This window comes from Anoplopoma fimbria, chromosome 8 (genome assembly GCF_027596085.1).
Source record: "Anoplopoma fimbria isolate UVic2021 breed Golden Eagle Sablefish chromosome 8, Afim_UVic_2022, whole genome shotgun sequence".
Classification (NCBI taxonomy): domain Eukaryota; kingdom Metazoa; phylum Chordata; class Actinopteri; order Perciformes; family Anoplopomatidae; genus Anoplopoma; species Anoplopoma fimbria.
The window spans coordinates 16,439,948-16,467,240 of NC_072456.1; the positions used below are offsets into that span (position 1 = coordinate 16,439,948).

General features: G+C 39.1%; 2 protein-coding genes across 2 annotated transcripts in view; one reads left to right on the plus strand and one right to left on the minus strand.

Annotated features, from left to right (window-relative positions):
- Window positions 1-27,293, minus strand: part of psmd1 (proteasome 26S subunit, non-ATPase 1) — a 36,378-nt gene that overhangs the window by 1,895 nt on the left and 7,190 nt on the right. Inside the window, exons 17-23 of the mRNA XM_054602368.1 lie at window positions 14,460-14,574; window positions 10,966-11,082; window positions 9,535-9,637; window positions 5,965-6,134; window positions 4,322-4,414; window positions 3,891-3,977; window positions 1,827-2,066 (exon numbers count right to left, since the gene is read on the minus strand). Of these exons, the coding sequence (XP_054458343.1) occupies window positions 1,827-2,066; window positions 3,891-3,977; window positions 4,322-4,414; window positions 5,965-6,134; window positions 9,535-9,637; window positions 10,966-11,082; window positions 14,460-14,574 (925 nt within the window). The remainder of the gene's footprint in view (window positions 1-1,826; window positions 2,067-3,890; window positions 3,978-4,321; window positions 4,415-5,964; window positions 6,135-9,534; window positions 9,638-10,965; window positions 11,083-14,459; window positions 14,575-27,293) is intronic.
- Window positions 19,137-26,178, plus strand: htr2b (5-hydroxytryptamine (serotonin) receptor 2B, G protein-coupled). The gene is made up of 4 exons (XM_054602369.1): window positions 19,137-19,574; window positions 20,142-20,761; window positions 23,001-23,201; window positions 24,335-26,178. The coding sequence occupies exons 2-4, from the start codon at window positions 20,407-20,409 to the stop codon at window positions 25,291-25,293; spliced, it is 1,515 nt and encodes a 504-aa protein (XP_054458344.1). The 5' UTR covers window positions 19,137-19,574; window positions 20,142-20,406; the 3' UTR covers window positions 25,294-26,178.

Sequence of the window (27,293 nt, forward strand, 5' to 3'; positions counted from 1 at the left end):
GATGAGGAACTTGATGCTTACGTAATAGCTGACCTTAACATTTACATATTTCTACAGTTTGGCTTAACTACAATGACCAAGCAGAAAGAAGCTGATGTGACAAATGTCACTCTCTTTACCTTGTTAGTGAACTACAACCATAACAATGTCCTCCTTCAGTACTCTAATCCTGCTTGTTTTTTTTAATTCTCAGGGCCAGATTAACCCTCAAGGGGCCCCCGGGGCAAAATGTGTACATTTATTTACCCTGCCTTTTCTCCCACTTTTAGTGCATTGTGTGTGTGCTCAAGTAAGACATTAGTAAATATTGTGTTTGTGAAGATGCAACATTTAAGTGCAAGATAATAAAATGCTGACTAATTGTTAAAGTACAGTATAGAGTGTATATACAGTTTTCTTTTTTTAAATCAATAGTTTTTAATTTAGGGGCCCCTCTAGATCTTGTACGTAAGGCCCCTATCATATCAGTTTTTATTATGCTTTTAGATGTACATGCAATATTAACAACCAAATGTGCAACTAGCCAAATTACCACAAACACCAAATGTTGAACCTTCATGCCCTCTGAGGGTCTGAGGCCAAAGAGTAGTTGTTAATCCAGATGTGTTCACACTGCCAGAAATATATTTTAAAGCCCTGTCAAGACACTCAGTCGTCTGAACATTCAAAATATTTCAAGTTTAACTACTGTTACAAGAAATGTTATTCACATCCACAATATGTCAGCTTGAAATATTAGTACAACCATAAATCAAGTGAGCAACTGTGGACAAACAAGGGGAAAATGGGATTTCGGGTTATTTACTCACACTTTAACTTTGGGACTAAGAGTTTAAATAATCACTATGTGGACTCGTTCACTTACGATAAAGAATCAAAGACTGGAAACTTCACATTAACTTATTTTGATCCACATAATTGTGTTTCAATAAACCTCCTGACAATGACCAGGCTTCAAGATTAGTCTGTAAAACCTCTTCACTTCCTAAACCCTGCTTTGAATGTAAAAACAAACCCTTAAAAGGAAAGCAGCGTTACAAAAATTTAGACAAGCAAAGACACCTTTTTGGCACTTGATGCGAGACGTCGTACAATGTAAGCTTAGCTCGCTAGACACAAAATCAAACAGAACTTCCTCTTAACAGGACTCGGGTGAGGACTTCTCATTGGATGACCGCACGCCTTCCTGCAATTTACTGCGGAAAACTGTCAACATTTACAGCAGGACCGCGGTCGTCTGGTTTATAGGCCTGCAGAGACGGGAGTTTCTGGACTTGGATGTGTTCGACAGAGGTCAAAATCAACCAACAAGCTGGATCCGGATTTAAAGGAATTATTTTAAAAAAGAGGAAAAAAATCCTCTCAGACACGTTTATATTGGTAAATATCATTTAACTGATGTTTATTATGTGAACAATTCTTAGATGCATTGGTTCAACACCTTATTTGGGAAGTGTCATTATCACAGTAAACCTTCTTAAGCACTGGATTTGTACGGTTGCATCTCATCTAGCAGAAGTTTCTGAGGTGATTTCTTTCTTGATCACAGTGTTATTGTTACATAGATATTTTTAAAAGAAGCTTTTAGAAAACCAATAGAAAAAGTGGAATTCGGTCCTCTTCTTAGTAAATTAGATTTAATTCTCCTTCATAGAACTCTTGTAAAGACGTTTTGCTAACGCGTCTTAACTAACTTAGACAGACAGACAGACAGACAGACAGACAGACAGACAGACAGACAGACAGACAGACAGACAGACAGACAGACAGACAGACAGACAGACACAGACAGACAGACAGACAGACAGACAGACAGACGCTGTTACCGGTTTGAAGGGCTGGTAACGGCAGGTCTCGGGCATGTTGAGGACTTTGAGCTGAGCCGGCATCACCCTTGCCGGGTTCTCTAAGAGCTGGAAGTTTGGCTCCGCCTCTTTCTTCTTCTCTTTCTCCTTCTCCTTCTCCTTTTCCTTCTCCTTCTCCTTTTCCTTCTCGTCATCCTTCTTCTCCTTCTCCTTCTCCTTCTCTTTCTCCTTCTCCTTCTCCTTCTCCCCCTCCTGGACCTCCTGTGACAGAGAAGCAGGTTTCTGGATCAGGACTACTTTAATTATTTTTCTTAAGTTCCTTGTACTTTTTGTGTGTGTGTGTGTTTTTATCTGTTCCATTCTCAGCCCTGATGAATTTGACGTTTCTGGGGTTTCACACATTAATCTTCACCTGTCTCTTGGTATGTATATTATACTTTGTCTTTTATGTAGAAGAAAAAAAAAAAACCCCAAGCATAAACGCAATTGAGATATTTCAAAAGGGGAAAAATGCTGATCATCCAGTATTATGATACTTTCAAACCCACCATAACACCGCAATCAGAATCTATTTGTTTAGTATACGTTTGAGATTATTTTACAGTTCAGACGAGTTATGAGTAATACATTATGTTTTTCCTTCTTTCTGCTGTGATCCAGTCCTGCTATGGAGCCCTTGATGGCCAGTGATTTGTAAGAATATCAGGCAGACACTGGAGACCCATTAACAAGACACTGAAGGACAGAGGGTGCAAAGGGAGCTGGCACTAAAAAAAGAACACGTTTTGTATTTCAAGTCTAAACTACATCATCTCCTGCAGATGTTCTGAATCACTGATGAATCATCATCTTTTCTCCTCTGGCTCAGTTACTAATGGGAGGCTTCAGGTGTGAACTGTAGATGCAGTCGCAAATACTTGTGCATTAGCAGGACTTGAACTAGTGTCTGGCAACAGCAATATTTTAATGAATCAACCAATTATTTTAGTTCTTCAGTTTTGTAATATAAAGTACACTGTTTGTATCAATACCCTGTTTACTTTCCCTGCCATTTTTATTTCCATCTCAATGAAAATATATTGAAGTGTTGATACATTTAGTAAGGATACCACCGTGATGCTTTTAAAAAGGAAAATAAATTAGCTAAACATGAACAAAATGGTCCAAACCAAGGCCAGCTCTATAAAACTGCAGAGAAAATGATAACAAGTGAATTCTGAACCGTCTGACCCCAGTGTGAGTGGATACCTCCCCTTCAAAAACCCTGAGCTGTGAGGAGGCTGGACATTTCCAAGCTCGTCTCTCAGCACCGGAGCTGCGATGTAGCGTGTCAGAGCGGATCGAACTTGCTGCTAACGCTCAGATAAAACCCAAATGAAAGTTATACTGGCTTAGGACTGAGAGAGTCCGTCCGTGAACACACTGGGGGAGGGGGAGTGAAAAGAACTAAGTAAAAGGCGAGCTGTGCTTATGTGGTGTCGTAGAGCAAAGGAGACTCTGCAAATGGGTGAATTGGATCTGCCTCAGATACAACATTTAGTACCTGGATATTTAGGATTTGATCTGCATACCAGCAGCTTTTCAATAAAGTGTTATTTCACTGCAGTCTGGAAAAGACATATGTGGTATGTAACGCTTTAACTAAAAACATCACTACCAGGACACACGCTGTGGCTGCTCTGCCATGTGGTCTACTTGAGATAATGTTCGGTCGTAAAAAATGATCCTGGTATAATACACTGCAGAGCACACACCTGAATATTATATGATCTCTTTTACTACCTGCAAAGCAGTCTGGGAGTCCAACAATGGAACACATCCTTGAAAACTTTACTTCAAATACATTGCAAGGATTAAAATAGTGAAATTGTTTTAATCTAGGCAGACCACCTATAAAATTGGCTAATTTACCGTAGACCTTTCTGCTACAGAAGATAAAAATCTACTCCTTCATTCAGAAGAAAAGAACAAAATACAATCAATCCCCCTGCAGTGTTGTTGTAAAAAAACAACAAAAAAAACCAAGAAAATAAATTGAGATTTTTAGTAATGAGGGGTTTTTGAGGGTTGTTCGTTTCAACTCACCACCTCCATCTTCTCCTCCTCCTTTTCTTTCTTTTCCTTCTCCTTCTTCTTGGCTTTGGCTGTGATGGAGAGAACAGCGGTGGATACCTGCCATGCACAAAGACAGAGCAGAGTTATTTCCACAATGTAAGACAATACCATGGACACTCAGACCTTCCACAAACATGGCTTAAAATGTACAAAACTAGTCAACCACAAAATAAACGCTGCTTGGTCTTTCATTACATTCTCCAAGAGCATCTACGATTGTGAGATGAAGCAAGTGAGAAAAAAATAGGCCAGAGATGCTGAAATAATAAATATAACGGGCAAAAAAAAGAGTTCAAAATGATTCACAAATCCATATTAAGGGAGGTTGGCTTTCCTCAACTAATAGTTTGAGAAAAAGGAAAGTAAAACAAGCCGATCTGTTGTGGCGTCTGAGTTCTCACCTTCTCCTTCTCTTTCTCTTTGGGAACCTCCAGAGCTGGTGGGTAGGCGAAGGTGGAGGGCTTACAGTTGGAACGGTACTGCACCTTGGGCATCTAAACAGAAAGAGAGAAGAAGTAGAGTTTAATGTTTAGCAACTAAACAAGACCTTACCATGATTTACTGGTCAGATCCACTTTAGAGAGAACACACCTCTAACATTCTTACAGAGTGTCAGGTCAAACAAAAGCATTTGTTGTGTGGGGATTATCAGCCATGCTAGCTGCTTGGGACGGCAGTGGTAATACGAAGACTTTGTATCAATTATCATGTCAATTCATCCAATAATTGTTAAGCCACTTCACTTTGGGCCACACGGTCCAGGCTCCCAGAGGATGAATTTGATGTGTTATCCAACCTCTCATATCAACCCGATTTGCTAGTTTTAGGTTTTACTGGCTGCACATTGTCATTTTGGTTAAAAATCAAAAAAATGGTTATCGATAAAACTGTTTTGCACTCTTTCTTTACTTTCATATTCATTCAGTTTGGTGTTGTCTGAACAAGTGTCTACTGTCCTTTAACACGCTTCACAATGCTTTTACTGGGCAGGAAGTGTTACAGGAAGTCTTGTCACTGTAAATAGCTTTGCTTAGTTGGATTTGTTAGGTTTTGAAGTTAAATTTACATTTATCTGGTCATCTATCTAGACAAAAGAAAAAGCACTTACAACAACATCCTCCTTTGCCTATCAACTGCAGGCGTAATTTTATGTAAAAATGAAAAAGTGGTCCGTCAACTTTACCAAGACAAACATAAAATAAGTTCTCCAGCCAGTGCAGCACCAGGTGCCTTCTGTTTAGTGTGAGCCTTCAGATTATAACAGTGTTCTGAAACTCAATGACTAAACAGTCCCTATGATCCAACAGAGCACACCATATGTGACCAGCGGGGACTTCTTATTGTTATCACCTAATAATTCAGCTGTTTCACTGCAGCAAGGAGGCAGAAAGAGAAGCAGTGAGGCGGTGAAGTGTCTTCTCATTGACGCGACCTTCAGGTTTGTTGCTAAAAAGAACAACTTATAAATGAAGAGGATGTTCTCTGTGGCGAACATCTGTGAAGACTCGTGCTGTGTAGTTAAACAGGTGCTGACGAGCTTTGGCAGGGTGCAGTACAAAGTCTGTTAAACCCCGCTGTCCCCACCTCCCCTCTGCTCTCTATCATGGTGTATTATCTGGGTCTTTACACCAAGTGTATTCTCCAGGGTCTTGTAAAGCTGGGGCTGCACAATACATTTAAGTGTGTTAAGAGTCTCTGGTGTCTGACATTTGATGGGCAATATCCCCTAATTTACACCCGAATCGACAGCACCTGTTTAAGATCCCGATGTCACAGTGCTCGCCTGGTGTCAGTGTGCGAGAACAGGCTCACAATCAGTGTCATACAATTGTATTGAATGACACAGGATGCCAACAATTAACCGTAAATTCTGCATTTTATGCAATTTGCTTGATGTTTTGAAGTTCTGAAATTAATCTTTTTGTTTTAAAAATCTAGTTTTAGACCCGTGTTGGAAAAATAAGTCACTTTCAACGGTTTCTTACACATACAGACACATTCCTTCTGACACACCAAATCACAGCAGGTCAAGCCACTTAAATACCTTGAGGTCCTTGTTCAGGCCGATTATAGCAGTTGGTGTGAAGGCCAATGACAGGAAGTGGGAGAGGGGGAACCAAAACCAGAACTGGGTGAAGACCAGCAGGCCGACCAATGACGGCATGTGAGTGTGACCCGTCCTGGACTGCAGAGAGATGGTCACATTACGTCCACCTGTAGAACAGAGGGCAGAGGAGGTAGAGAGGGTTACGATATTGGTCATTCACCAGATGACACACCAGTTAAAAACAAATGTCATACAAAGTAACTAGAATATGACAATAATATGTTTCTCACTATAGCACCATTTGAAAATGTCACTTTAACTGTGATAAAACCAACATTTTCTTCCAGGCATCTTTCTTTTTTTCCACATGAACATGCAAAGACAATATACTAGAAGTTATACAGCTTGTGCAAATTGTTATCTGTCACATCTCATCAGTCAAACTGCTCTTTGAACAATAAAAAAAAAAAAAAAAAAAAGGAACCTAATCGTTAAAACAGCTTCATACTGATCACTCATTGTGAAACAAACCCATGTCAACTTTGCACAAGAATTGTAAGATGAAGGAATGTGAGGTTAATGAGGGCACAGACCAGGATGGTCACCACCCTGAGAAGGTCATCTTTTGACTTAACTTTGTCTGATCTGTTGATCCCACAGCAAAGATTAATAATACAGGGACAAACTGGCGAGCCAATTAAACACAAGAATCCAATTGTCTTATGCATCCTGCATAAAAGAAAACTTATCATTAGATTTGAGCTACACAGGAGATTAATAATTATCTACATCGTAAGAGTTTTGCCAGCTGTCCTAAAAATAACAGATGCCTCTGCCAGCTGCGTTTAAGTAATTATAGATTGCATTACAGGTTTACCTCAGCCGTTCTCAACCTGAAGCCTATTGTCTTATGGGGACAACTATTTTTTATTGAACGAGAACGTTGCATATGGCAGCGTTAAACGGGTGAACTGTGGCTATTCATGATGAAAGTGTGCACTCGACAAAATAGAAACTTGACCAAAAAGACGGCGATGAATAGGGGTCAAGGGCGCTCGAGGGAGCAGCACTAAAGAGTAACAGACCTCTCTTGGCCTTTCTGGGACAAACAGTAATGAGGGACTGCAGAAAGGAAGACAAAGGGAGGGGGAGGAAGAGACAGTAGGAGGGAACCAGGATGAATCGGTCATTACTTTAGAGAAGAAAATAAATACTTTCCTTTCAAAGGGGGGAAAGTTGCTAGGGAGTAACCCTTCCAAACAAAGAACTAGATCTTCCCAAACAATACCAGTTAAATCATCTGCTGTCTTTTTTCTTTGAGCTCTGAATTCTTATCTCGACATCTGATCCGGTGTTGAAACCATTCCAGTCCCACAGATTGAACGTTGGCCAGAATGAGTCACGAGGTCTGCTTGCTGCGCCACAACTGGGTGCTTAAGAGTCTCTTAAAAGACTTGAGAGGTTGAGAGCACTTGACTAGGAGGAAGAAGCACTGTTTTTGCCAAAACTAAGTTTGGTGGGCCAATTTTCATTCCGAGGAGTTTGTGAGGGTGGCACGTGGATAAGTGATTACTCAAGGTGTTATATGACAATATCAACAATCAACCTGCTTGCTGTGTCACTTTAAAAAAAAAAAAAAAAAAAAAAAAAGATTAAGACAACAAAATCCAAAGACGATAGTGTTTTTCTTTTTCGCTCTCTCATACAAGTAACAGAATATGCCCTTTATAAGGCTTATTAAAGGATCATAAGAATAAGTGAGAGAAAGTCTATAAATGGGGGAAGAACATGTAGCGGGGGAAACACTAGAGAGAGAGACTGACATTTCTTGGGTAACGAGCCCCAGTGATCATGAAACTGAGCTCTAAATCGCTTCCGCCCGTCAAATTAAATACAATTACCTGTGCACCTCAAAATCGCCTGACCCCCTAGAAGAACCAGAACACTTAAACATTCACTACACACAAGCTTGAGCGTGTCTGACACTCAAACAGGAGGAGTGGTGTTTTTTTTTTGCATGAATGTGTTTAAACTGTAAGCGTCACACTGAATTGTACTGAAAACATAGGTTAAGCACTGAGAGCTAGAGTTTGGCATGAAAAGCTGAGGGGGAGAGTGGGGAGTGTGTCTGCTGTATGAAAAATGAAACCAGTGGTCAGGGTTTTGTCTGGATGGTCTCACGCAGGGTCATCTTGGCATGTCTACCGAGTTTATTACGATAAATGTGTCCGATTTGATATACGATTGAGGTCCTGTCTGTCATCAAGATGGCTAATCTGCTCAGAACAAAAATAACCATCAATTCATGCTGCAGGAGGGGCGGAGTTAATATCAAGAGGCAATTATATGGCTGATGAAAAACATTCATGAGTCAAAACATCAAAAAAACCACATACACTTCACTTATCCTTTCAAGTAACACTGCGAATACTTAAGATAGGCTTCACTTTGTGTAAGTTGCAACACCAGATAGCGTATTTAGACAGCAGTGTGTAAACAGAGCTGGTTTCTTTCTGGCTTAGCACACAGGGTTTTGTGTTAGTGCTAGAAAATGGATTTCTGCTCCTGCCTGCATTTAGGGTTTGTGTATACGTGTGAATGTACGCGAGTGTGTAGCTCTCCACGTGATGATGTGCAGCTCTTAAGGACCACACGCACACGCACACGCACACGCTTGTGTCCACAAACACTCGCACATTCATACAAACACAGAGACCATCAGACAAACAGTAATCACCAGTGGGAGACCAACAGGCCATATGGCTGCGAGCAGAGCGGAGCTGACGTAGGAAGCAAGGTGCTAATGCACCTTAGCGTGATCTGTTCCAGAGACACAGTGCACGGGTGGTCAACCAAAGAGGGTTAGTTTGGGTTTACTTGAGCATCAAGGAACTCTAATTAGGGCATACACATCCAAACCACAAACCCACATTAGAGTTAGAGCAGTTCTCTTGTTTTACACTGTAATTAAGAATCTGGGTCTTTTGTATCCCCTTGAGGCAGGTGGACCACATACTGGTTTGATCTCAGTGACACACATGGATAAATCCATTGCCTACTGGCGAGATCAATCTAGTGTCTTTTCATTTAACAGACCAGCTAGGGATGGGCATTTCAGGCAAAAATTATATTTGATAATCACTGCGAACCATTTGATCATTATTCAAAGATCGCCAGCACATTTTCAAATACAACTCAATAAATTAAGGGTTTATTTTGACCAAATCGGTCACCACCGGTCCAACTTTTCAGTCCCGATACAGATAGCTGAGCTTTGGGTACCGGCCAAAAGAGAATACCTATACGATGTCAGTAAGTTACCAATTACGAAGGCGCGTTGCATACACACACGCCGTTGGAAAGGAGTGGAACTGAACATGCCACACACATATTACAAGCGCTAGGTAGCAACGTGACCACGTCTGAAACTGTAAAATTTAAGACATAAAAACATAAACTATTAGATTTTTTATAATTGAAGGACTAATCAAAAATCCTGACCCATCCCTACCACTAGCCTGTATGAACAGCTAAATACATCTTGTGCACGTGTGTTTGAAGACTAACCTGCATCGAGGATTCCCTGAGCCAGGATGGCTCCAAATTTGGCCATAACGTCATCGTGCTTGTCGTTGATCACCTTCGCATAAAGCTGCCTGAACTGGTTAACCTAAAATAGTGTTGGGGGGGGAAACATGTTAATGTACATCACATAACTGATGGTGTGACACCAATGACTAAATACAACATTTTATTTATTATAATACTCAACAACAGGTACCTTTCTTTGAATTTGAGATTAAGGGTACATAATAGAGATGGAATCTATTTTATTCTTAACATTAATGTGAGATTATGACTCCAGAAAAATTGTAAAGATTTGAATTTTAACACGTATGACATTTATTTACGACATTTATTTACGACAACTGCTCCCAATAAAAATAAATAAATATATATATATTGCAACTCCATGTTTGGGTCCATTGCTTGTGAAGGAAGCACATGATCTGTTATTTGATTAACTAGCAACATTCCAATCTTAACAAAAAACACTGAGTTTTAACATTGACTCAAAAATGCCATTCAGTTAACCTAGCTTTCATTAAACTTTATTTTTTTGAATGGAATTAATGACTATGAATCCCCAAACGCTTTGAATTTACTGAATAGAGGGTGTATGGTTGCATTCTCTGTAACTCTATCACTCCTAGTTAGAAGCTCTCCGAATTAAGGGGAATGTGTGTTTGAAAAATTCTGTGACAGTCACATTCAAGCGTGCACTCTTTCAGCACAATATTCACAACGAAGCCACATCAACAGCCTCACGATGATGGTTTAATACCTGTGGGAGTCACGGCACTAGTGAAACTTTAAGTAAACACTGTGCTGCGTAGTTAGCAGCCAATTTGGGCCAATTTACCACCCTAAAACTAGAGGCCTACGACCTCTGTCCACAACTGTGAAGCAGAGATGGAAATTACAAAGAGTAGAACTTTGATATAAACAATCATGGATATAATTCCTCCTGACATTCCACTGTTTGAAAAAACTGCCTCTTGCACAATCCTGCATACCGCCTTCAGCTTAAAGGACTGTTGCTGTGCAGATGAGAAGTCTTTGAAAATGTGTCTGGCAAATCTTAACTGTCTATGACAAAGTATGAGGTGCTCGGAGGGCGAGTGCGTGCAGTTATACCAGGACTAGTCACACTCCACACTGACACAGACGTCTGATGCTTTCTGCTTTTGGTCAAGTTCTCGTCTTTTCTTTCTCGTGACTCTTTAAAACAGTAGGACATTTTCCAGACCAAAGCTAGTGCTGAGTAAAGGTCTGCTGGACATATGAAAATGGTCTCTTGACCAAAACTCTGATCAAGGCTATCATGACAGCTGGCCGAAAAAAAAGAAAAAGAAAAGAGAAAAAAAAGAATAATCGATTTCATAATGGTAACTGAGAGGCTATGAAACAAGTGAAAGCGAAACGTTTGGATCTTACCTTAGGACAGGTGACTTCAGACTGCTGGATCATGATGAGGGCAGAGGCAATGAGGGCGCCCTGTCTCACATAATTGACTGGGTCATTAGTCATTGGCTCAAGCAGATTGATGGCCTCCTGTGGAGATAAAAGGCAAAGCACAAAAGTTGGTCATATGGTTTAAAATAAGGTGTACTTTCAGTAGTTGCTGGTTTACAAGATAAACAACCCTTATGGGGCTTGTAAATAATCATCTACTGTTATATTTAGGCAACATCCAAATTGGGAAACAATGAATGGCTCATCATATTAAAATGATTTGGAGCGGATAAAGTTGCTCTTTGATATAAATAAACAGTGATTCAATCAAATGAATTTCCCATGTACGTATTTCCAGACCAGCTCCTGAAAGATGAAACTGAAAATCATATTGGTCTCTCTCTCTCTATCTCTGCTCACAATCTCAAATGTGTAGTTTACATTTTTGATGAAAATTAGGACCAAAAACAATGATGCAAGAAGGAGAACTATGCACTTGGCACAAGTTTGCAGATCCAAGACTGATGAAGGAATTTTACATTGGCCACATTTCACTGACTGAGTACATGTATATAACTTTAGTATTTATTCAATTTATAATTTTATTTAAGACATCAATTTATCTAGATCTTTGTTAAAAGTGCCCTACTAAAAACCATGCAGTTAAAAATGAAAAGAACTTGTTCGCATATAAAAATCCAAATATGAACCATCAATGGAAAAAATGCTTGTACATCCACAGCCCAACTGTAAGTTTTGGAACTAGTTGCCGGGCTGAAAACCCATCATTTGGTTATGAAAGTTGTCAGAATGGTTACTGTACAGTTTAAATTGATAGCAATAGATGTCCTGGGCATTCCCCACATTTCAATGGCCAAAAGACATTTTCACATATATTTGTTACTCTCACAAGGCATCAAGTGGGACAAAGGATTTTAGCTATAAAGCAGGTGGCTTAGCTAAAACTGAATTACTACAAACTTTAAGCATGCCTTTGCAAGATAATTTGTTTAGTATAACTTAAAAAAAATATGGCATAATGACCTTTATACAAATGCAAAAATAGAAAACACATTTTATATTTAGCCATTTCCAACAGAGCAGGTCAGTGCAACGGGAACACTATTGTTTAGCTAAATACGAGGAAAATGGATTGTCAACAGAGGCAACCAGACCAAAGACATTAATAAGATTAGTGTCATCCATATCTGGTGGCCCAGGAAATATGAGTTACGACAGGCCCCGCCTTTTCAGTTTCCTCCCATGTTCACCGTGACGGCACAAATGAGGGAGGACTACCTCTTTCCTTCTTTTATTTCTGAACTCTCCTCAGCTGAGCAGTAATGGCTGTAACACACACCACCAGACTCAGAGGGAGGCGTCAGCCCCGCAGAGGAAAGAGAAACAAACTAGGATGATGACAGTGGAGGTAAAATAAACCATGTTTCATCCGAGCTCTCGGCTCAGCTGGCTGAGACAGCCCGGTACCAGGATGATAAGTCGGAGCGTAAAGCCAACACCAGCCGACCACATCCTGTTCCTGATAGGTTGTCGGGGGGTTTAATTGAGAGTATTTAGTGTCAGGCCCAATCAGCAGAGAAGGACGACACATAGTGTGGTTGCTTAAGATCCTCTTAATCCACATACAGTGGAGGACTGTTTTCTTCAGGCTCATGCCTTAGCGTGAGTTCAACTTTAAATAATAAAAAAAAAAAGAGTCAACTCAGTAATGCTAAAAACTGGATAGTAGCTTGTGTAAATAAAAAGGAACAGCGCCGAACACATTTTGTCCCAACACAATTTCCATTTTCATACATATTTATATAAAGTCTATCATAGGACAGTATTCTGAAATGGCTGTTGGTTTTGGGTGAACAATGATTCCATCTAATTCACTACAACAAGCTGGACAGTATTTAAGATTTGCCCTATGGCGCAAAATTACCAAAACAGACTACAGAAAAAGATCAAAACAGCTTTCCTGTGCAATTTTTTTCTTTAACGTTTTTTCCTTTACTTATTTAGTAAAAACATGAAAAGCCCAAGGTGTATAAATGATGGCAAAGGAATGGGCTCCCTCCAAATAGGTGACCCACTTCTCTTGCCATAACATCATTATTCTCACTAAAGGACCTAATGTGCTAGAGGTCTTATTCTGGAAAAAGCCAAGAAGCAGCGCTTTGGAGCTTATCAGCTGCAGCATGTCTCGGCCTGATCGGGTCCAAAACATTCAATATTGTGCTTCAAGGCTCAGGAGGCAATGAGCCATGACTCCGCTTCAGCTATGCCACCTGAGACTGATCAGCCCACATTGTTGGACAACTCAGGAACTGGCAGCACCCCGACTTCTGTCTTCTTCACTCTCCTTTTAGGACTCCATTGAACCCAAATGCCATGACAGGTTATAGCCTTGTGACTGTGAGCCAATTTGGACTATTTCATCAGAAAATCTACCAAGACGTTTCCACAATTTATGAGCTCCTCAGTGCTGATATTCCATGGAAAATCAAAGCTAATGTCAAAAGATTCCAAGAAAAGTAGCTACTTACTTGATTTTTTAGTCACTATATACAGTAATTAGGATAATGGTTAAATAACTTTGAGGCCTTTGATCACTGTGGCATGATTTGAAAATTGTCCTGAACCAGTTGAGGTTCAAAAGAAGATGACAGTCTTGTAAGATCGTCTTAGGATAATAACAGCTTGTATTTTGAGCAACAGTATTACATACAATTAATTTAGTAGAGCAGTATTTGTTCTGATGGCTTTGTTACATCTGACAAGGGAAAAGTAACCTTTTCACAGCAACTTCTGCAGCGGCTACAGAAAGTGAGTCTGTACTCGCTCATCTAAAATAAGCCTCACAAAAGAGCCATCAACTGTCTGCTTTAAGGAAAACCCTTTGTGCAGAATTGATGGTCTTTGCATCAGTGACGCACATGTTACACCAAGGAAAGGAGAAAGCACATAGGATAAATGAGGACAGCACGGCAAACACTGCCTTTGTGGTGGAAGAAGAAATGCTATCTAAGCTGTTCTTGAACGCAAGAATATTAATTCCAGTTATGAGCACTGACTCCAACAGGACTGGTCTCTTGTGCAGACATCTCATAATATAATCACTCATTATTTACATCTGATTACCTATTTATGTGGTATATTCATTTTAAGTTTGGTAAACATGATTTACCCTCGAGTATAGCATCTTTAAGGAAAGCTGGAGCGTGAGACTTTCATTCTCACAGTCGCCAGGCCTTTATTTTGAAACAGGCCATTATAGCTTTTTCCCCCTTTTTGATGTATACAGTGTTACGTAACACATAGTTGCATGTTTTACATTAAAAGTCCACAAACAGTTCAGACAGCAAAATTCCTATGCTTCCTGGTAAGCTTGTATTTTTTAACTCTGTGTTGAGTTCCATTAACAGCAGTTCACACTATGAAAGAAAAAGAAGATTTAAGGTGGAGGCCCTCACCTTGTTGCCTGTCCCAGCACAGCAGATACCCAGGGCCATGGCAGCCCCACAACGCACATGTGGGTTGTAGCTCTCTGACAAAAGAGACACCACACTGGGACACTGCTCAGGAGTCCTTCAGAGAGACGGAGAGAAATTAAGAGTGAGTCAAGAAGAGGCGATTAAAGTTAGACATTAAACAACACATAGTTGAGAAAAAGAGCAGGAGAATAATTTGTTTATTTTTAATAGAAGATTAAAAGCAGTGTTGAGAAAAATATCACAAAACAAGCAATCAATTTCTGAAACCAAAACTATTGTTTGGCATAGTTTGTAAAAACCTTCCTGCACACATGTGTAACAGACAGTGTTTTCCATTAATGACCTAGACTGTAGCGGCCTCCCACGAGTCTATTTCGTCCTGTGCACATTTCCTCTTTTATAACTGCTCCCAATGTCAGATCTCGCACATTTAATGTGTTCAACACGTTAATGTTGAAAATGGTAATGGTAATTTTAACTAGTTCATATACTTAATAATTAGACTATATACTTCTTTATAATACATTATAGTTTATCAGTTGTTATTATATTTTGCATTAAGTATCGGAATTGGCAAAGTAGGCTAAATAGTAATTAATACTATTATTATATAAATATAGTAAATTAAAAGTACAATATTTCTCTTTGAGGTGTAGTGGACTGGAAGTATACATTTTCATAAAAATGGAAATACTCAAGGAAGGTACCTCAAAATTGCACTTAAGAACAGTACTTGAGTAGCCTAAATGTACTTAGTTACATTTCACCACGGCTAGAACCAGTACACAGAATTGTTCACAAGAGCACAAAAATATTCACAGACTCCTAATTTTGCTCTAAAAGCGCACCGGATTGATGCATTAATGTTAAAAAGTACACGTTTTTCTTCCGGGGCATCATGCCCCCTGCACCACTTAAAGGGTCTGAAGTCCATCCACCATAGTCTCATAAAATACTGTGGAAAACACTGTATGCCCATTATAAAGACTAAAAGCTTCACTTAAGTGATGGATGAGGTGATTTGTTTCATATGATGCAAGGCCCTTTGAGTCCTTGAGCGAAAGAGCCACATGAACCATAACAATTGTATATATCTTGAGATGATGGGGAATGCTTGTTTTGGCCATCTATCTAAAGGCTGGTATTTGCACCATTATGGTGCCAATTGTACAACATGGTACAAATAGCCAAGGACTAAATACCATAAAGACATAAATGTTTATGCCACAGGTGCATTTGCCCTCAGATCTATAGACTTTCTGTTAAAACACAAAGTGTAGAGAGAAGAGAAAAGTAAAACAGCATGGGTATGAAATGCGGGGCTTTGGTTTATAGCTCGGAAAACTCTCCAAGTCCTTATTCATTTTCTGACATTTGTGCAGTTGTGGAATAGGGAGAATTAAAATCACTGAGCCAAACCACACTTAAGATTTACGTATTTGAAAATGCTGTGGCTCTACATGATTTCTTTCCACCTCTTGTACATTATAAAACAGTTTCTTTATGGATGCTGGTTAAAGTGTGAAAATGTTAATTAGAAAAATGTAATTGAAATATTCAATATTATGAGATGATTTCTTACTCATTACGAATAATTTCTACATTCATTAAAATGTTACACTGTTTCAACTGACCCAACAACACTTCACTGCAGCTGGAGAGACTGCTGTAGTTGCTACACATAACTAAACGCTAACTGATCCGATAAAAAAAACAACTCAATCCCCTCAGCTTCTATAACAGCTGGTTTTGGTTTGTGTATTTGCTTAATGATGCAGCGCTTAGCAATTAAACTGATAAATCAGAAAATGATAGAGAAAACTAATAAATACTGGGATAAATAATGATTACTGTGCTTACTATACGTTCAGTTCATAAACAAAATGAAAAGGACTTTCAGCAGAGCTGCTTTTACTAGCTCAGATTTTATTGGACTGAACCAAATAAAACTTCAAACACAAGGTAGGAAACTGCATAAACAAAATACATTATTGCAATAGGTACAGCTACATTTTATTGACCCCTCAATAGTGAAAGCAGAGAAGGTGACCGAGAAGGTCGAGTTCCTCTGCCTCCATTCCATTCACCATTAAAAGCCCTGCGTAAATGTACAATAAGGACGGGAAATTGAAAATACTAGGATTTGGGTTAAGCCTCCATCTGATTTCAACCAATAAATAGCCTCAATAGAGTCATCTCCTGAAAAAATGATGTCTAAATAAGTATAAAGGTCCCTGGGTTTTGTGTTTAGTCCTGTTCATCAATATTTACTGTAGTGTTATGTTCTCCAAGTATAATCTCCACCAGTCTGTTTGGAATTAAAAGCTCAATTCAAACACTACATGAGGATAATCGAGAGCACAAATGGCAATCATCGGGGATCTAGATCACCTTTCAATTTCACGTTTGGGAGAGTTTATTCTATTTTGGTAGTCTGATGATGCCCTTCAATCCATACTTTGATAAAGACCAGACTGTAAAACCCTCAGACACAAATTTGTGATTTTGGGCGTTCAGTATATGAATTATAGGATTAAAAAAAAAAAAAAAAAAAAAAAAAAAAAGTATGAACCAAGCCATCAACAAGTTTATTTTTTTCTAATACGTCGACACTGAGCCCTAATTTAGGATGCGTTTTGAAATCAACAGCGGACTACAGCAGCTTTGCAGTGGCTTTTACAAGTAGTTTAATCTAAAGCTGGCAACCGGCAAAATGGAGGAATTTAGATGGAAATAAGAAATCAATATCCAGCATTTGTTTAGTCTGAAAGGGCAGTGAAGCAATGACATCTGTATTTCAAGCTTAACTTAAATATCCTCATAATGTGTAATGGATTTAATAACCTCACAATGAACTGAACTACTTGAAAACTCAAAGTGAGAAGAGAAAAGAAAATTAAAACAGATTACATGGAACGCTTGCGAAGGCTTGCAAGCACACTCATCCTGCTGTGGACATTTGAATCTCTCAAAATCTAGTATTTATCCTTTGGAAACGAATAACCATTACATACACCATGACGTGAAGACAATGAACCCTTCAGCAGTGCACAGTGTCGCTTCTGTAATTTATTGGTCATTCGAGCCAATTTAGAAATATTTATTTAAAAAAGGTTCAAAAATGCTCAAGGCTTTTACTCGGCTGGTTAATGGACTGTATGCTTATATGTGCATGCCTCACATTTATCATGGTGAGTGACAGAGGCTGATACAGCTGCAACTTAATAACTCCCTCTGGCCTGGGAAGTAACACACACATTGAAAGATAGAAGAGGAGGCAGGGATACAGCTTAGCTAAACAAATTATAGGTTGATTTTGACACATGTAATGTGATTGTTCCAGTTACTAATGCACTTTAATTGTAAGAGAGCAGATTTCATTAGCTTGCTTCCTGTCTGTTACAACCAGGCGCCCAAATACATTGTGAAAGTACCTGGACAATGTTGTGTTAACAAGGCAAAGAGGCTGCATGGCTTTTAGAGTAAACACTTGTAAGTATCAACAATGGAACTATTTTTTTTTTTTAAATCATAAAAATTTGCAAATTAGAAAAAGAACACAATACTAATTAAATGTCACAAACACAATAGCTGCTGATTGCTAGAGCAGTTTGAAAGTATGGAAAATGTGTAGATCTGACAACTAAGGTTGCAATCTACAAAATTGGTTATCATTCAAAAATGTGCCTGTGTGTCAGTAAAGGAAAAGTGTTCTGTGCCAGAAGTCAGCATACTGCTAGCAGCACACCTTCAGCTGGGCCTTGCATCATAAAAAAAAGATATATCAATAAATCTGTGGACCAGGGCTGGGGTATTTTCCCAGTAATCACACTAGGTCTTATTAGACATGCACTTGCCTTCCACTGAAAGACATTAGAGCTGCAGTGAAAAAATCCTGGGACTAAAGCAATTTGAAATGGGTGACCTAAAGGAGCCCAAACAGGACTGAATATTTATTCAGTTTTTGACACCATAAGCAAATTAGAAAGCATGTTTCTATTAAAACATTGGACTGCTCTTTCCCAGGAGACTTAAGGGTAAACAGATCTATGTGGGGGGGTTATTGGCAGTATTTCACACATTTTCTTGAAGAATCCTCATCTGGTTACTGTAAACTACAGGGATATTTCATTACAACATCCTTTAACATCTTACATCTGCTTTTAAAAAGCAAAACAATGGCAACACACATTGGGAGAAAACATATTTCGTCTTGTTAAGGCAGAAAAATCAGGAGGAGAAACAAATATGGTTGGAATTTCAAAAGTAATCATCTAGAAAAAATATGATGGGTGTTTAGAAGACTTCCCGAGCTTAATTAGCTCATGCTGGATGAAATAAAAAACCGCTACAGGCTACACGCACAATGTTCAAGCACCTTACAGCTCGGAGGGCTTCTTCCAATACACCACTACTACATCCCCCTCACGGCTTGCTTCAAATAGAGGAGAGAACAGAAAGTGACAAATATAAACAGTGGGACGGCTGTGTTGAAGGAAATTACCTCCCAGAACCACTGGCCTAGTGCCAGCACGAAGACATTCATCTGTTTTAAACAGAGTCCGACTCACAAGCGAGACAGGGGGGAGGGAGGGGACGAGTGAGAGAGCGAGCAACACTGGAGAGTGTGCGGCTGATCACAGGCTGAGAACAAGATGCAGCGAGTAGGAATAGGAGAGAGACGGAGGAGCCACAACATCTGAAAGTTTTAAACCAATGATCGCGGTAGGTAATGCGAAGCAAGACTGGGGGTTCCTCCAACATGTGGAAGCAAAACAAATTCCACATCATGGACTGCTTCAGACAGAGACAGATTTAGGTTTTATTGCTGAGGGAGGGCTTTCTCTGTCACGTTTTCATTTGGGGAGGGTGGAAATTTAAAAGACGAGATATGGGACCTTAAAAAAGATATTTAACTAGGAAGGCTACAAAGATTGAAATGCATTGGGCGTCAAGCTGCACTGTTCTCCTGGAACACAATATCGCTTTAGTGTTTATGAAAGTACAGACGTAGCGGAACGGAAAAATACTCAAGGATTTACTCAACGTCAACGAGGAACTTAAATGTACATCAGATGGTACCTTCAGGAGCAGGTAAGAAACCGGGCAAAATCATGATAATGCTATTTGACAGTGTTTTTCCTTTTAAAATATTGATCAAGTTTGACTCTTTGTAAACTCTTCTACGGCCACTCGTGTGTACATTTTTACAGGCTTTATAAGTGCAGAGTGATGCAAGCCGTGTTCCTTTAATTTAAAGCTTCATTTTATCTTGATCGTTTTTATACATAAAAAACGCCAAAATTCAATATCTCACATTATTACTATTTTTTAAATAAAAGATGGTTTGCTTTATTTTCTAACTTAACTTATGTAAATTTAGAAAAATGTTTCTGTAGACTATTAAAACATTGATCAGTTTTATAGTTAAAACAAACAGAAATTGAGGAATTACTTTCATATATTTTATATAACTTGTTTACGAATAATGAAAAAGGAATATCCAGTGTGGTGACCATTACCGTTTCCACATTATGGTGAAGGTCTTCCTCATTTGTTACAATAAACATCTCATCTTATTATACCATCATTCTGACAAATTAAAGCAAGCGAGTAACAAGGTATTGCTGTTCCTTTAATGAACCTGTTTGTTCTTTTAAGTGGCGCAGTGGATGACAAGAGCATCAACTGCCTGGGAAAGTGAGGACCCCTGCTCACATCTCACTGCGGAAGTACTAATCGTGTCGGGATTATTGCCAGCATTGGAGTTAGTGGTGTTGACCCGTTTTGTTTTTTTTGTTCGCTCCGAGGTGTGGATCCCCTACTGATTTTGAGCTACTTCTTTTGGTTGTAAAGTGCAAAAGGGATGAAGCATCCTGTGCACAGACCCTGAGCTGTCGTCACGCCCTACACTGTGTCCTTGCCCATGGGACACAGTGACCATGCTGACCGAGTGTCCAACACCAGAAGGAACAGAGCACCGACCCGCCCTAAGGCCTGCTGTGACCTCTGCAGCACCATGTCTCAAGCAGTCGCAGCTGCACTCCAGGCTAACAGCTCGCAGTCTGGAGAAGCACCTGGGGATCAGCTGAAATGGGCTGCCCTGCTTATTGTCATGGTCATCGTCCCCACTATTGGAGGAAACATCCTGGTCATTCTTGCCGTGTCACTTGAAAGAAAGCTGCAGAACGCCACAAACTACTTTCTAATGTCACTTGCTGTGGCTGATCTGTTGGTGGGACTGCTGGTGATGCCCATTGCCCTCATCACGGTTCTCTACAGTAAGTTTAGCATGGGGTCTTGTGTTGGAAAAACATTTTGATCTTTAAAATAAACCTGTACTGCAAAAGATCAATATGTACTTGACTATCTGTAGAAACATCTCCTACTGGATTCCCAGATTCATTTCTTGACAAAATACTACGATAAATTAAATTACCCTTAAAGACCTATAATACCCATAAACCATTACCAAAAAAAAGACAGCAACGATTTAAAGTGACGGAGTTTGTGTCTGTGGGAGGTCGCACATCACGCTTCAGACATTTTACAAAGAAAGTCCCCCATTTCACTGGAAAATTGTATTTAACCTTTCTGAATTTTAATAATCTACAAAGGCAAAAAGGCAAGCAAATTCACGGGTAGCAAAGGAGGATAAAAATAGTTTGTGAACAACATTAGATAAAATCTTGACCATTAATAAACAAATTATTCTGATGAAATATAACAAGAGATAGTGGAAAATAAACATGCTACTTCCTCTGGCAGCGCTTTGTCCTCAGTTGCACAGCAGTACTTGTCTATGGGCTCATTACCCATAGACAAAAAACCTGTTATATTTTAATTCCTGTGACAGTGCTGTGTAAATACAGCTGTAATGGAACTGATTTAGACTTCTTTTCTCTACGTATTAACTCAACTGCAAAAAAAAAAAGGGACATGGCCAAGCTCCCCCGTTTATTCAACAGGAGGATAATGAGCCAGACCATAATTATGTCTCTCACAAACATAAGAGTGGACCATAGCATGACGCAGGGGTATATGTGGTCCTACTGTCTCAAAAATCATGTTTTGCATGATAATGCACGTGTTGCTCTGAAAGGCCTTCAAAAGCCTGGTCACAGGTGCTGCTTTAATCTCTTCCTAGTGCAGAAGCTACATGAATAAGGACCCTGCAGTTAATCTACTGTTGCATCAATACTTTTCAAAAATCTGTCTCTCTACATGCAAGGGTTTATATCACACCCTGATAAAAAAAAAACAAAAAAAAAAACCAAAACTCATCCTTAGGTTGAGAATCAGTGCAGTAAAGGCGTGAAAGCATTCATGCATGCCACATTAATTATACAATTTCTCTACCCATCCATTCTCTTTTTTGCACTGCGGGTCAGATGCTTTTTTATGTACAGTGCTCCTATATGTTTATATGGCAATGAGTTTTTGGTTCATTAAACACAAGCCACAAATAAAGATACCACAGCATACCGAATGTTTTGAGCAGACAGTCATCTCCCGAAAAAAAAAAAAAAAGAAAAACAGCCAATACACATACTGAATACAAAAAGAAATTGATAACAGTGCATATGAGTTTTGTAAACCAACAAATGTAACAAAATCAGTAAAATAAGATGAATTAATATGTACTGACCACAACCTTGTGTAATCAGACACTGCTGGACATTCTTTGTGAAACAATAACATATCAAAAGCACACCGTAAAAAATCAAACTTTCCTTTACTGTAATTTCTCAAAAACGCAATGTAAAAAACACAGACACCTAGCGCTGGCACATTGCGGAGGGCTGACCAAAGGTTACTGATTTAAAGTTTCTTAATCCAATTAAACAAATTAAAAATATCACTCTTGTTCAGTTATTTGGACCATGCAAGTTACACTGTTTATTGAATTTGGCATGGCACCAAACAATTCACTTGTTCTCAAAGTAGATCTTTGGTAGGTGTTTTGTGAAGTATTTGTCAATGAATAAGCCTTCCAGGTGAAACTATGACTCAAAAATTCCAAGTGTGACTAGAAAGTGGTTCAAGGAAAAGAAGGGGAGGGTGGCATAACAAAATAAAATTATGCAAAGGAATATTTCCAACAATGTCAATGTCCGACAGGACAAATGCCAGAACAATTACGTGCCAATTTTATGCCTGGAACTGAAAATAAACACTACTGTTGAGCATAGTCTCCGGGACATCGACATAAAGAGCTTTTAGCTCCATAAACAGTCAGTGAACCCTCCTTTTTCCAGTAAAGCCATTCCTCGCAGAGATAAACAAACACCAATCTTTTGCATGAGTGCTACGTCTAATCTCTTGCCATTGTGGTACATCTCCCATAACTGGTGGTGAGCAGGACCAAATTATTTTTGGAATGAAACTATACCACACAAATACAAGGTAGAGAGATACTAATTGTAGAGACACTACCACAGATAAGTGATTGTACAAATAAAAAAATGTCAGCTTATTGTCTAGAGGGATAAACTAATTTCCTTCTCATCTTCTTTTTAGACTCTGACTGGCCTCTTCCGGAGCCCCTCTGCCCCATTTGGCTGTTCCTCGATGTGCTGTTTTCTACCGCATCCATCATGCACCTATGCGCCATTTCACTGGATCGCTACATTGCCATCAAGAAACCAATCCAACATAGCCAGTACAAATCGAGAGCCAAAGCGATGGTGAAGATTGCACTAGTGTGGCTCATATCGATTTGTAAGCATAACAACTCAGATTTCCCTAACTTAACTTGTACACATCTGCAGCCGGCTTTACTTTGATTAGTCATTTCTCAGGATTATTTATAGACTTGATATAAATGGCAGACCTGGTTTAAAGACCAGAAAATATATGCCAGACACAATAAAAGTAGATACTATATAAAACAGCAATTCGCCAGCTGCAGTGCATTTGGAAAGGGGGTGGTGTGGTTGAGGGGAAAACCCAGTCAAAATTCATGAGAAACTCAAGTTTTTTGAAAGGGCAATGTGGCTTGTGCAACAAAAGCAAGCTGTACTATTGTTGTGGCTAATTAGTTGCAGCTTGCAAAGCTTATGAAATGTGTCCCTAGGTGAAAAAGGGCTTTAGTGTTTAAGAATGTAGTTTTTAGAAATAGCATTGACAGAGAGGTTTGTTTAGCTGCTTGCTAGTCTTTTTGATGGAAGAAGCATAAGGTGTTGTCACCTTTACCTTTTTAAGAACACTCTTAAGTAATGCATTCCTCTTCAAAAGGTCTGATAGGAGTGTTTAGGCTCATTGGTCAAGATCTGCTAATGATTTTAACTAAAAACATGACTTCTGTAAAAATGTGGCCAAATTCACTGAGGCATCACTGCTCAATGCCCAGTACTCAGTCCACTAAAAAGCACTGGTTTGATTGATGGATTTGATTTCATTTGAGCTTCATTCAATGACCGAAGCCAGACGATCAGATGGAATGAAGTGAGCAGCCTATCAACTGAGCACCAGTAGACAGTCAGGGTTAAAACTATTCTAAAGTTGCTTGTATTAAGAAGGATCATGGCGAGCCATGGATGATTAGTTTACTTGATCTTCAAAACAAAAAAAGGAAATCCTCCAATCAGATCATGCCTGGTTATTCCAAAAACTGTCCTTTAATTAAACGGGATTCTTTTTTATATTTCTATTTCTACTACTACTACTACTACTACTACTACTATCATAGACATAGATGGAAATGTAACAGACATTTCTTTCCCTCAGATTAAAACCACACATTTCTGTAGTTGGTGTTGAAAAAATCTAAAGCAAATAATTCATCAATACAACAAAAAAAACAAACAGATTGTCAATATTTGCCAACACTAACGGTTCTTTTCATTTTCCAGGTATTGCAATCCCGATTCCGATTAAGGGGCTTAGGAACAACCATCTTCCCAACAACGTCACCTTCAACAGTAACCACACATGCATGCTGAAAACAGACACCTTCCAGGAGTTTATCATATTTGGCTCCTTGGCGGCATTCTTCATCCCTCTGACCATCATGATGGTCATCTACCTACTTACTGTCCAGGTTTTGCGCAAAAAGGTTTATTTGCTCAGGTCAAAGGTGACTCAGCGCTTCAGCTACCCGACAGTCTCCACAGTCTTTCAAAGAGAACAGGCTATGACTCCACCGCTAGCAAAGCAACTTCACAATCTGGACAGCAGACTTCCCAGGATGCAAGAACAAACATATGCAGATACAACAAACTCTCCTACAAGAGATGAAATAGCCTTTCGGAGGATGTCAACAATGGGCAAGAAGTCGATGCAGACTCTGAGCAATGAGCAGCGCGCCTCAAAGGTTCTAGGCATCGTCTTCCTCCTGTTCGTAGTCATGTGGTGCCCTTTTTTCATCACTAACATCACCTCTGCGCTATGCACCAGCTGTGATGTTCATGTAATATCTCGCCTCATGGAGATCTTTGTTTGGGTGGGTTATGTGTCATCAGGCATCAACCCGTTGGTCTACACTCTATTCAACAAAACTTTCAGGCAAGCGTTCACTCGTTACATGACCTGTAATTACGAAAGCACTGCTAGTCATGGTCCAGGAAGGCACCTAAGGGCATCAAATGCAGATCGGACCTTTACACGGATTTCATTCAGATCTTCTGTGGCAGAAAACTCTAAACTGTTCATGAAGCGGGGAATGAAGAATGGCATTGGAGCAGTTAGCTACCAAAGTCCACTGAGGTGCCGGCAAGCACCTGTACAGTCATCCAGTGGTGTTTTGCTAGACACAATGCTTCTGACTGAATATGAAGGTAATAAGCAGGAAGAACATGTCAGCTGTGTATAAAATCACCAGACAAATTAATCCAATAAAAAAAAAAAGGGAGCACTTTAAATGAATCAGATTTATAGTGTGACTTTTTTTTTAATCTCTTTAAAGATGGAGCCTAGTCCCACAACTACCAAACCAAAAAGGCATGATTCTGAAGCTGCCGTTACTATGAATTTGTTTGACAAACAGTTTAATGGCAGTTCTTACTGTACACTATCCCACAACAAGATCCAACCTGTTGTGGTCTGCTGATGATTATTTGTATCAGTAACGTCTTTTACCAAAAAGTAAAATAAGGCATTATTTTAAATCATGATCATTTCAGAAACAATTTAAATCCAAAAGTCAAAATCCACTGTTAAATATGTAATTATAGGGTGGAAATATTTCTTACTGGGCCTTTAACAAAGGCCAATTTAATAATGTGAATTCTCAAAGAAAACAAGACAGTGAATAGCATACAAGAAGAGAGTTTGAGTTTTCAAACGTCATAAAACCCTGTGATGACCTGTAACAGGTCCACTAGAAAAGGAAAACACAGTAGTATGATGTCGTCTATGAAAGGTCAAAAGTCAAATATAGTTCTGACCGCCAGACAAAGATGTTAGGAATGAAGACATAATGATAACCTGGAAATTCTCTGTGAATGCAGACATACAATGTATTCCTATGCGGATCCTTTCTAGTTGGGCTATTTAAATAGGCTGTTAACCATCTCAAACCACATGTTTATATATAAGACAAACCTAACTCTATCTTTCAAATCTTTTCTGCAACAGACACGTAAAATACATTGCACTCTTGAAATGATACTTATTGTATTTGCTGGACTTTTGAGAAGCACTCTTGTATGTGTATTGCTGGCTGATGTTTTGACATGTTAGAAGGTTTCCAAATAAAAGACTGAATATAATAAAGAATAAAACTAAAATAGAAACATCGATGTGTTCAACAAAATATTGTCTGTGTTGCTGTCCTGAAAGTAAACCGCACATATTTTGTTCCGTTATTCTCGATATTTACACTGTAATGCTTCTTTATTTCAAGGAAATCGTTTTTTTATTATTAAATCAGTAAATAGTAAATAACGGAATAGCTGCAAGTAAGAAAGCTGTGGGACAGTGTACTGAGCATTATTTTTACAGTCCCGTTACGCTTAACAGCAGCCATTTGTAGCATTTTTGGGAGCCAGAATAAGGAGGACATCCAAATACATAATAGTTTAAACAGCCTAAAACAAACCGATTTAACAAACTATAAAACAGTGTCTAATTAATGTGGCAAGAAATATGAGATTTGGATAACGCTCCACAAGCTTGGTGTGAGAGTTTTGAGTGTGTCACTGTTTTATTATTGCCTAGGCCTCATTGTTAAGAAACGTTTGTAAGAATAGCAGAGACTTAAGACAAAAGAACTTAAAGCGGACGATTTTTTATGTGCTAGTGTACATGTTGGGGGAGTAGAGGGAGTTATCCCTGAGCCATTAGGAAGTTCGAGAAGGTGGCCAACTGAATTGTTCTGGTTCAGAAGTCTTTCTAAACACAGTGACGATTTACACAAAGTTTATCTAGCGGCCAATTGATCACGCAGAATATCACATAGCCTTTTTTGGGCTTACAGTTTACACCCGGATATTTGTGCATTGGCTAGGTGCTCCGTTTAACACTGCTTTGGTCTATAGTCAGGGAAGAGAATGTGTGAGTGACAGTACGTTCAGCTTCTTCTGACACAGTAATACCTTTCTAAATACTAGGGAGTCAGTTTAAATCCCCCAAAATAGTGCCATCTTAAATCTTCTATCACACTATAGAGAAGATGTTAATATCCAACTACATATTGTCAACAGTACCAAAACTAAAAGAAGACCAACAAACGCATCATTTTTTTAAATAATACAAGAGGATTGCAATGGTTCACAAAAAGGCAGAACCACATATCCAATTTGCATAAGTGAGGAATGCTACTTCAAATAGAAACACCTCTGGTGCATGTGAGGAAAGGAGTGTTTAGAGCTC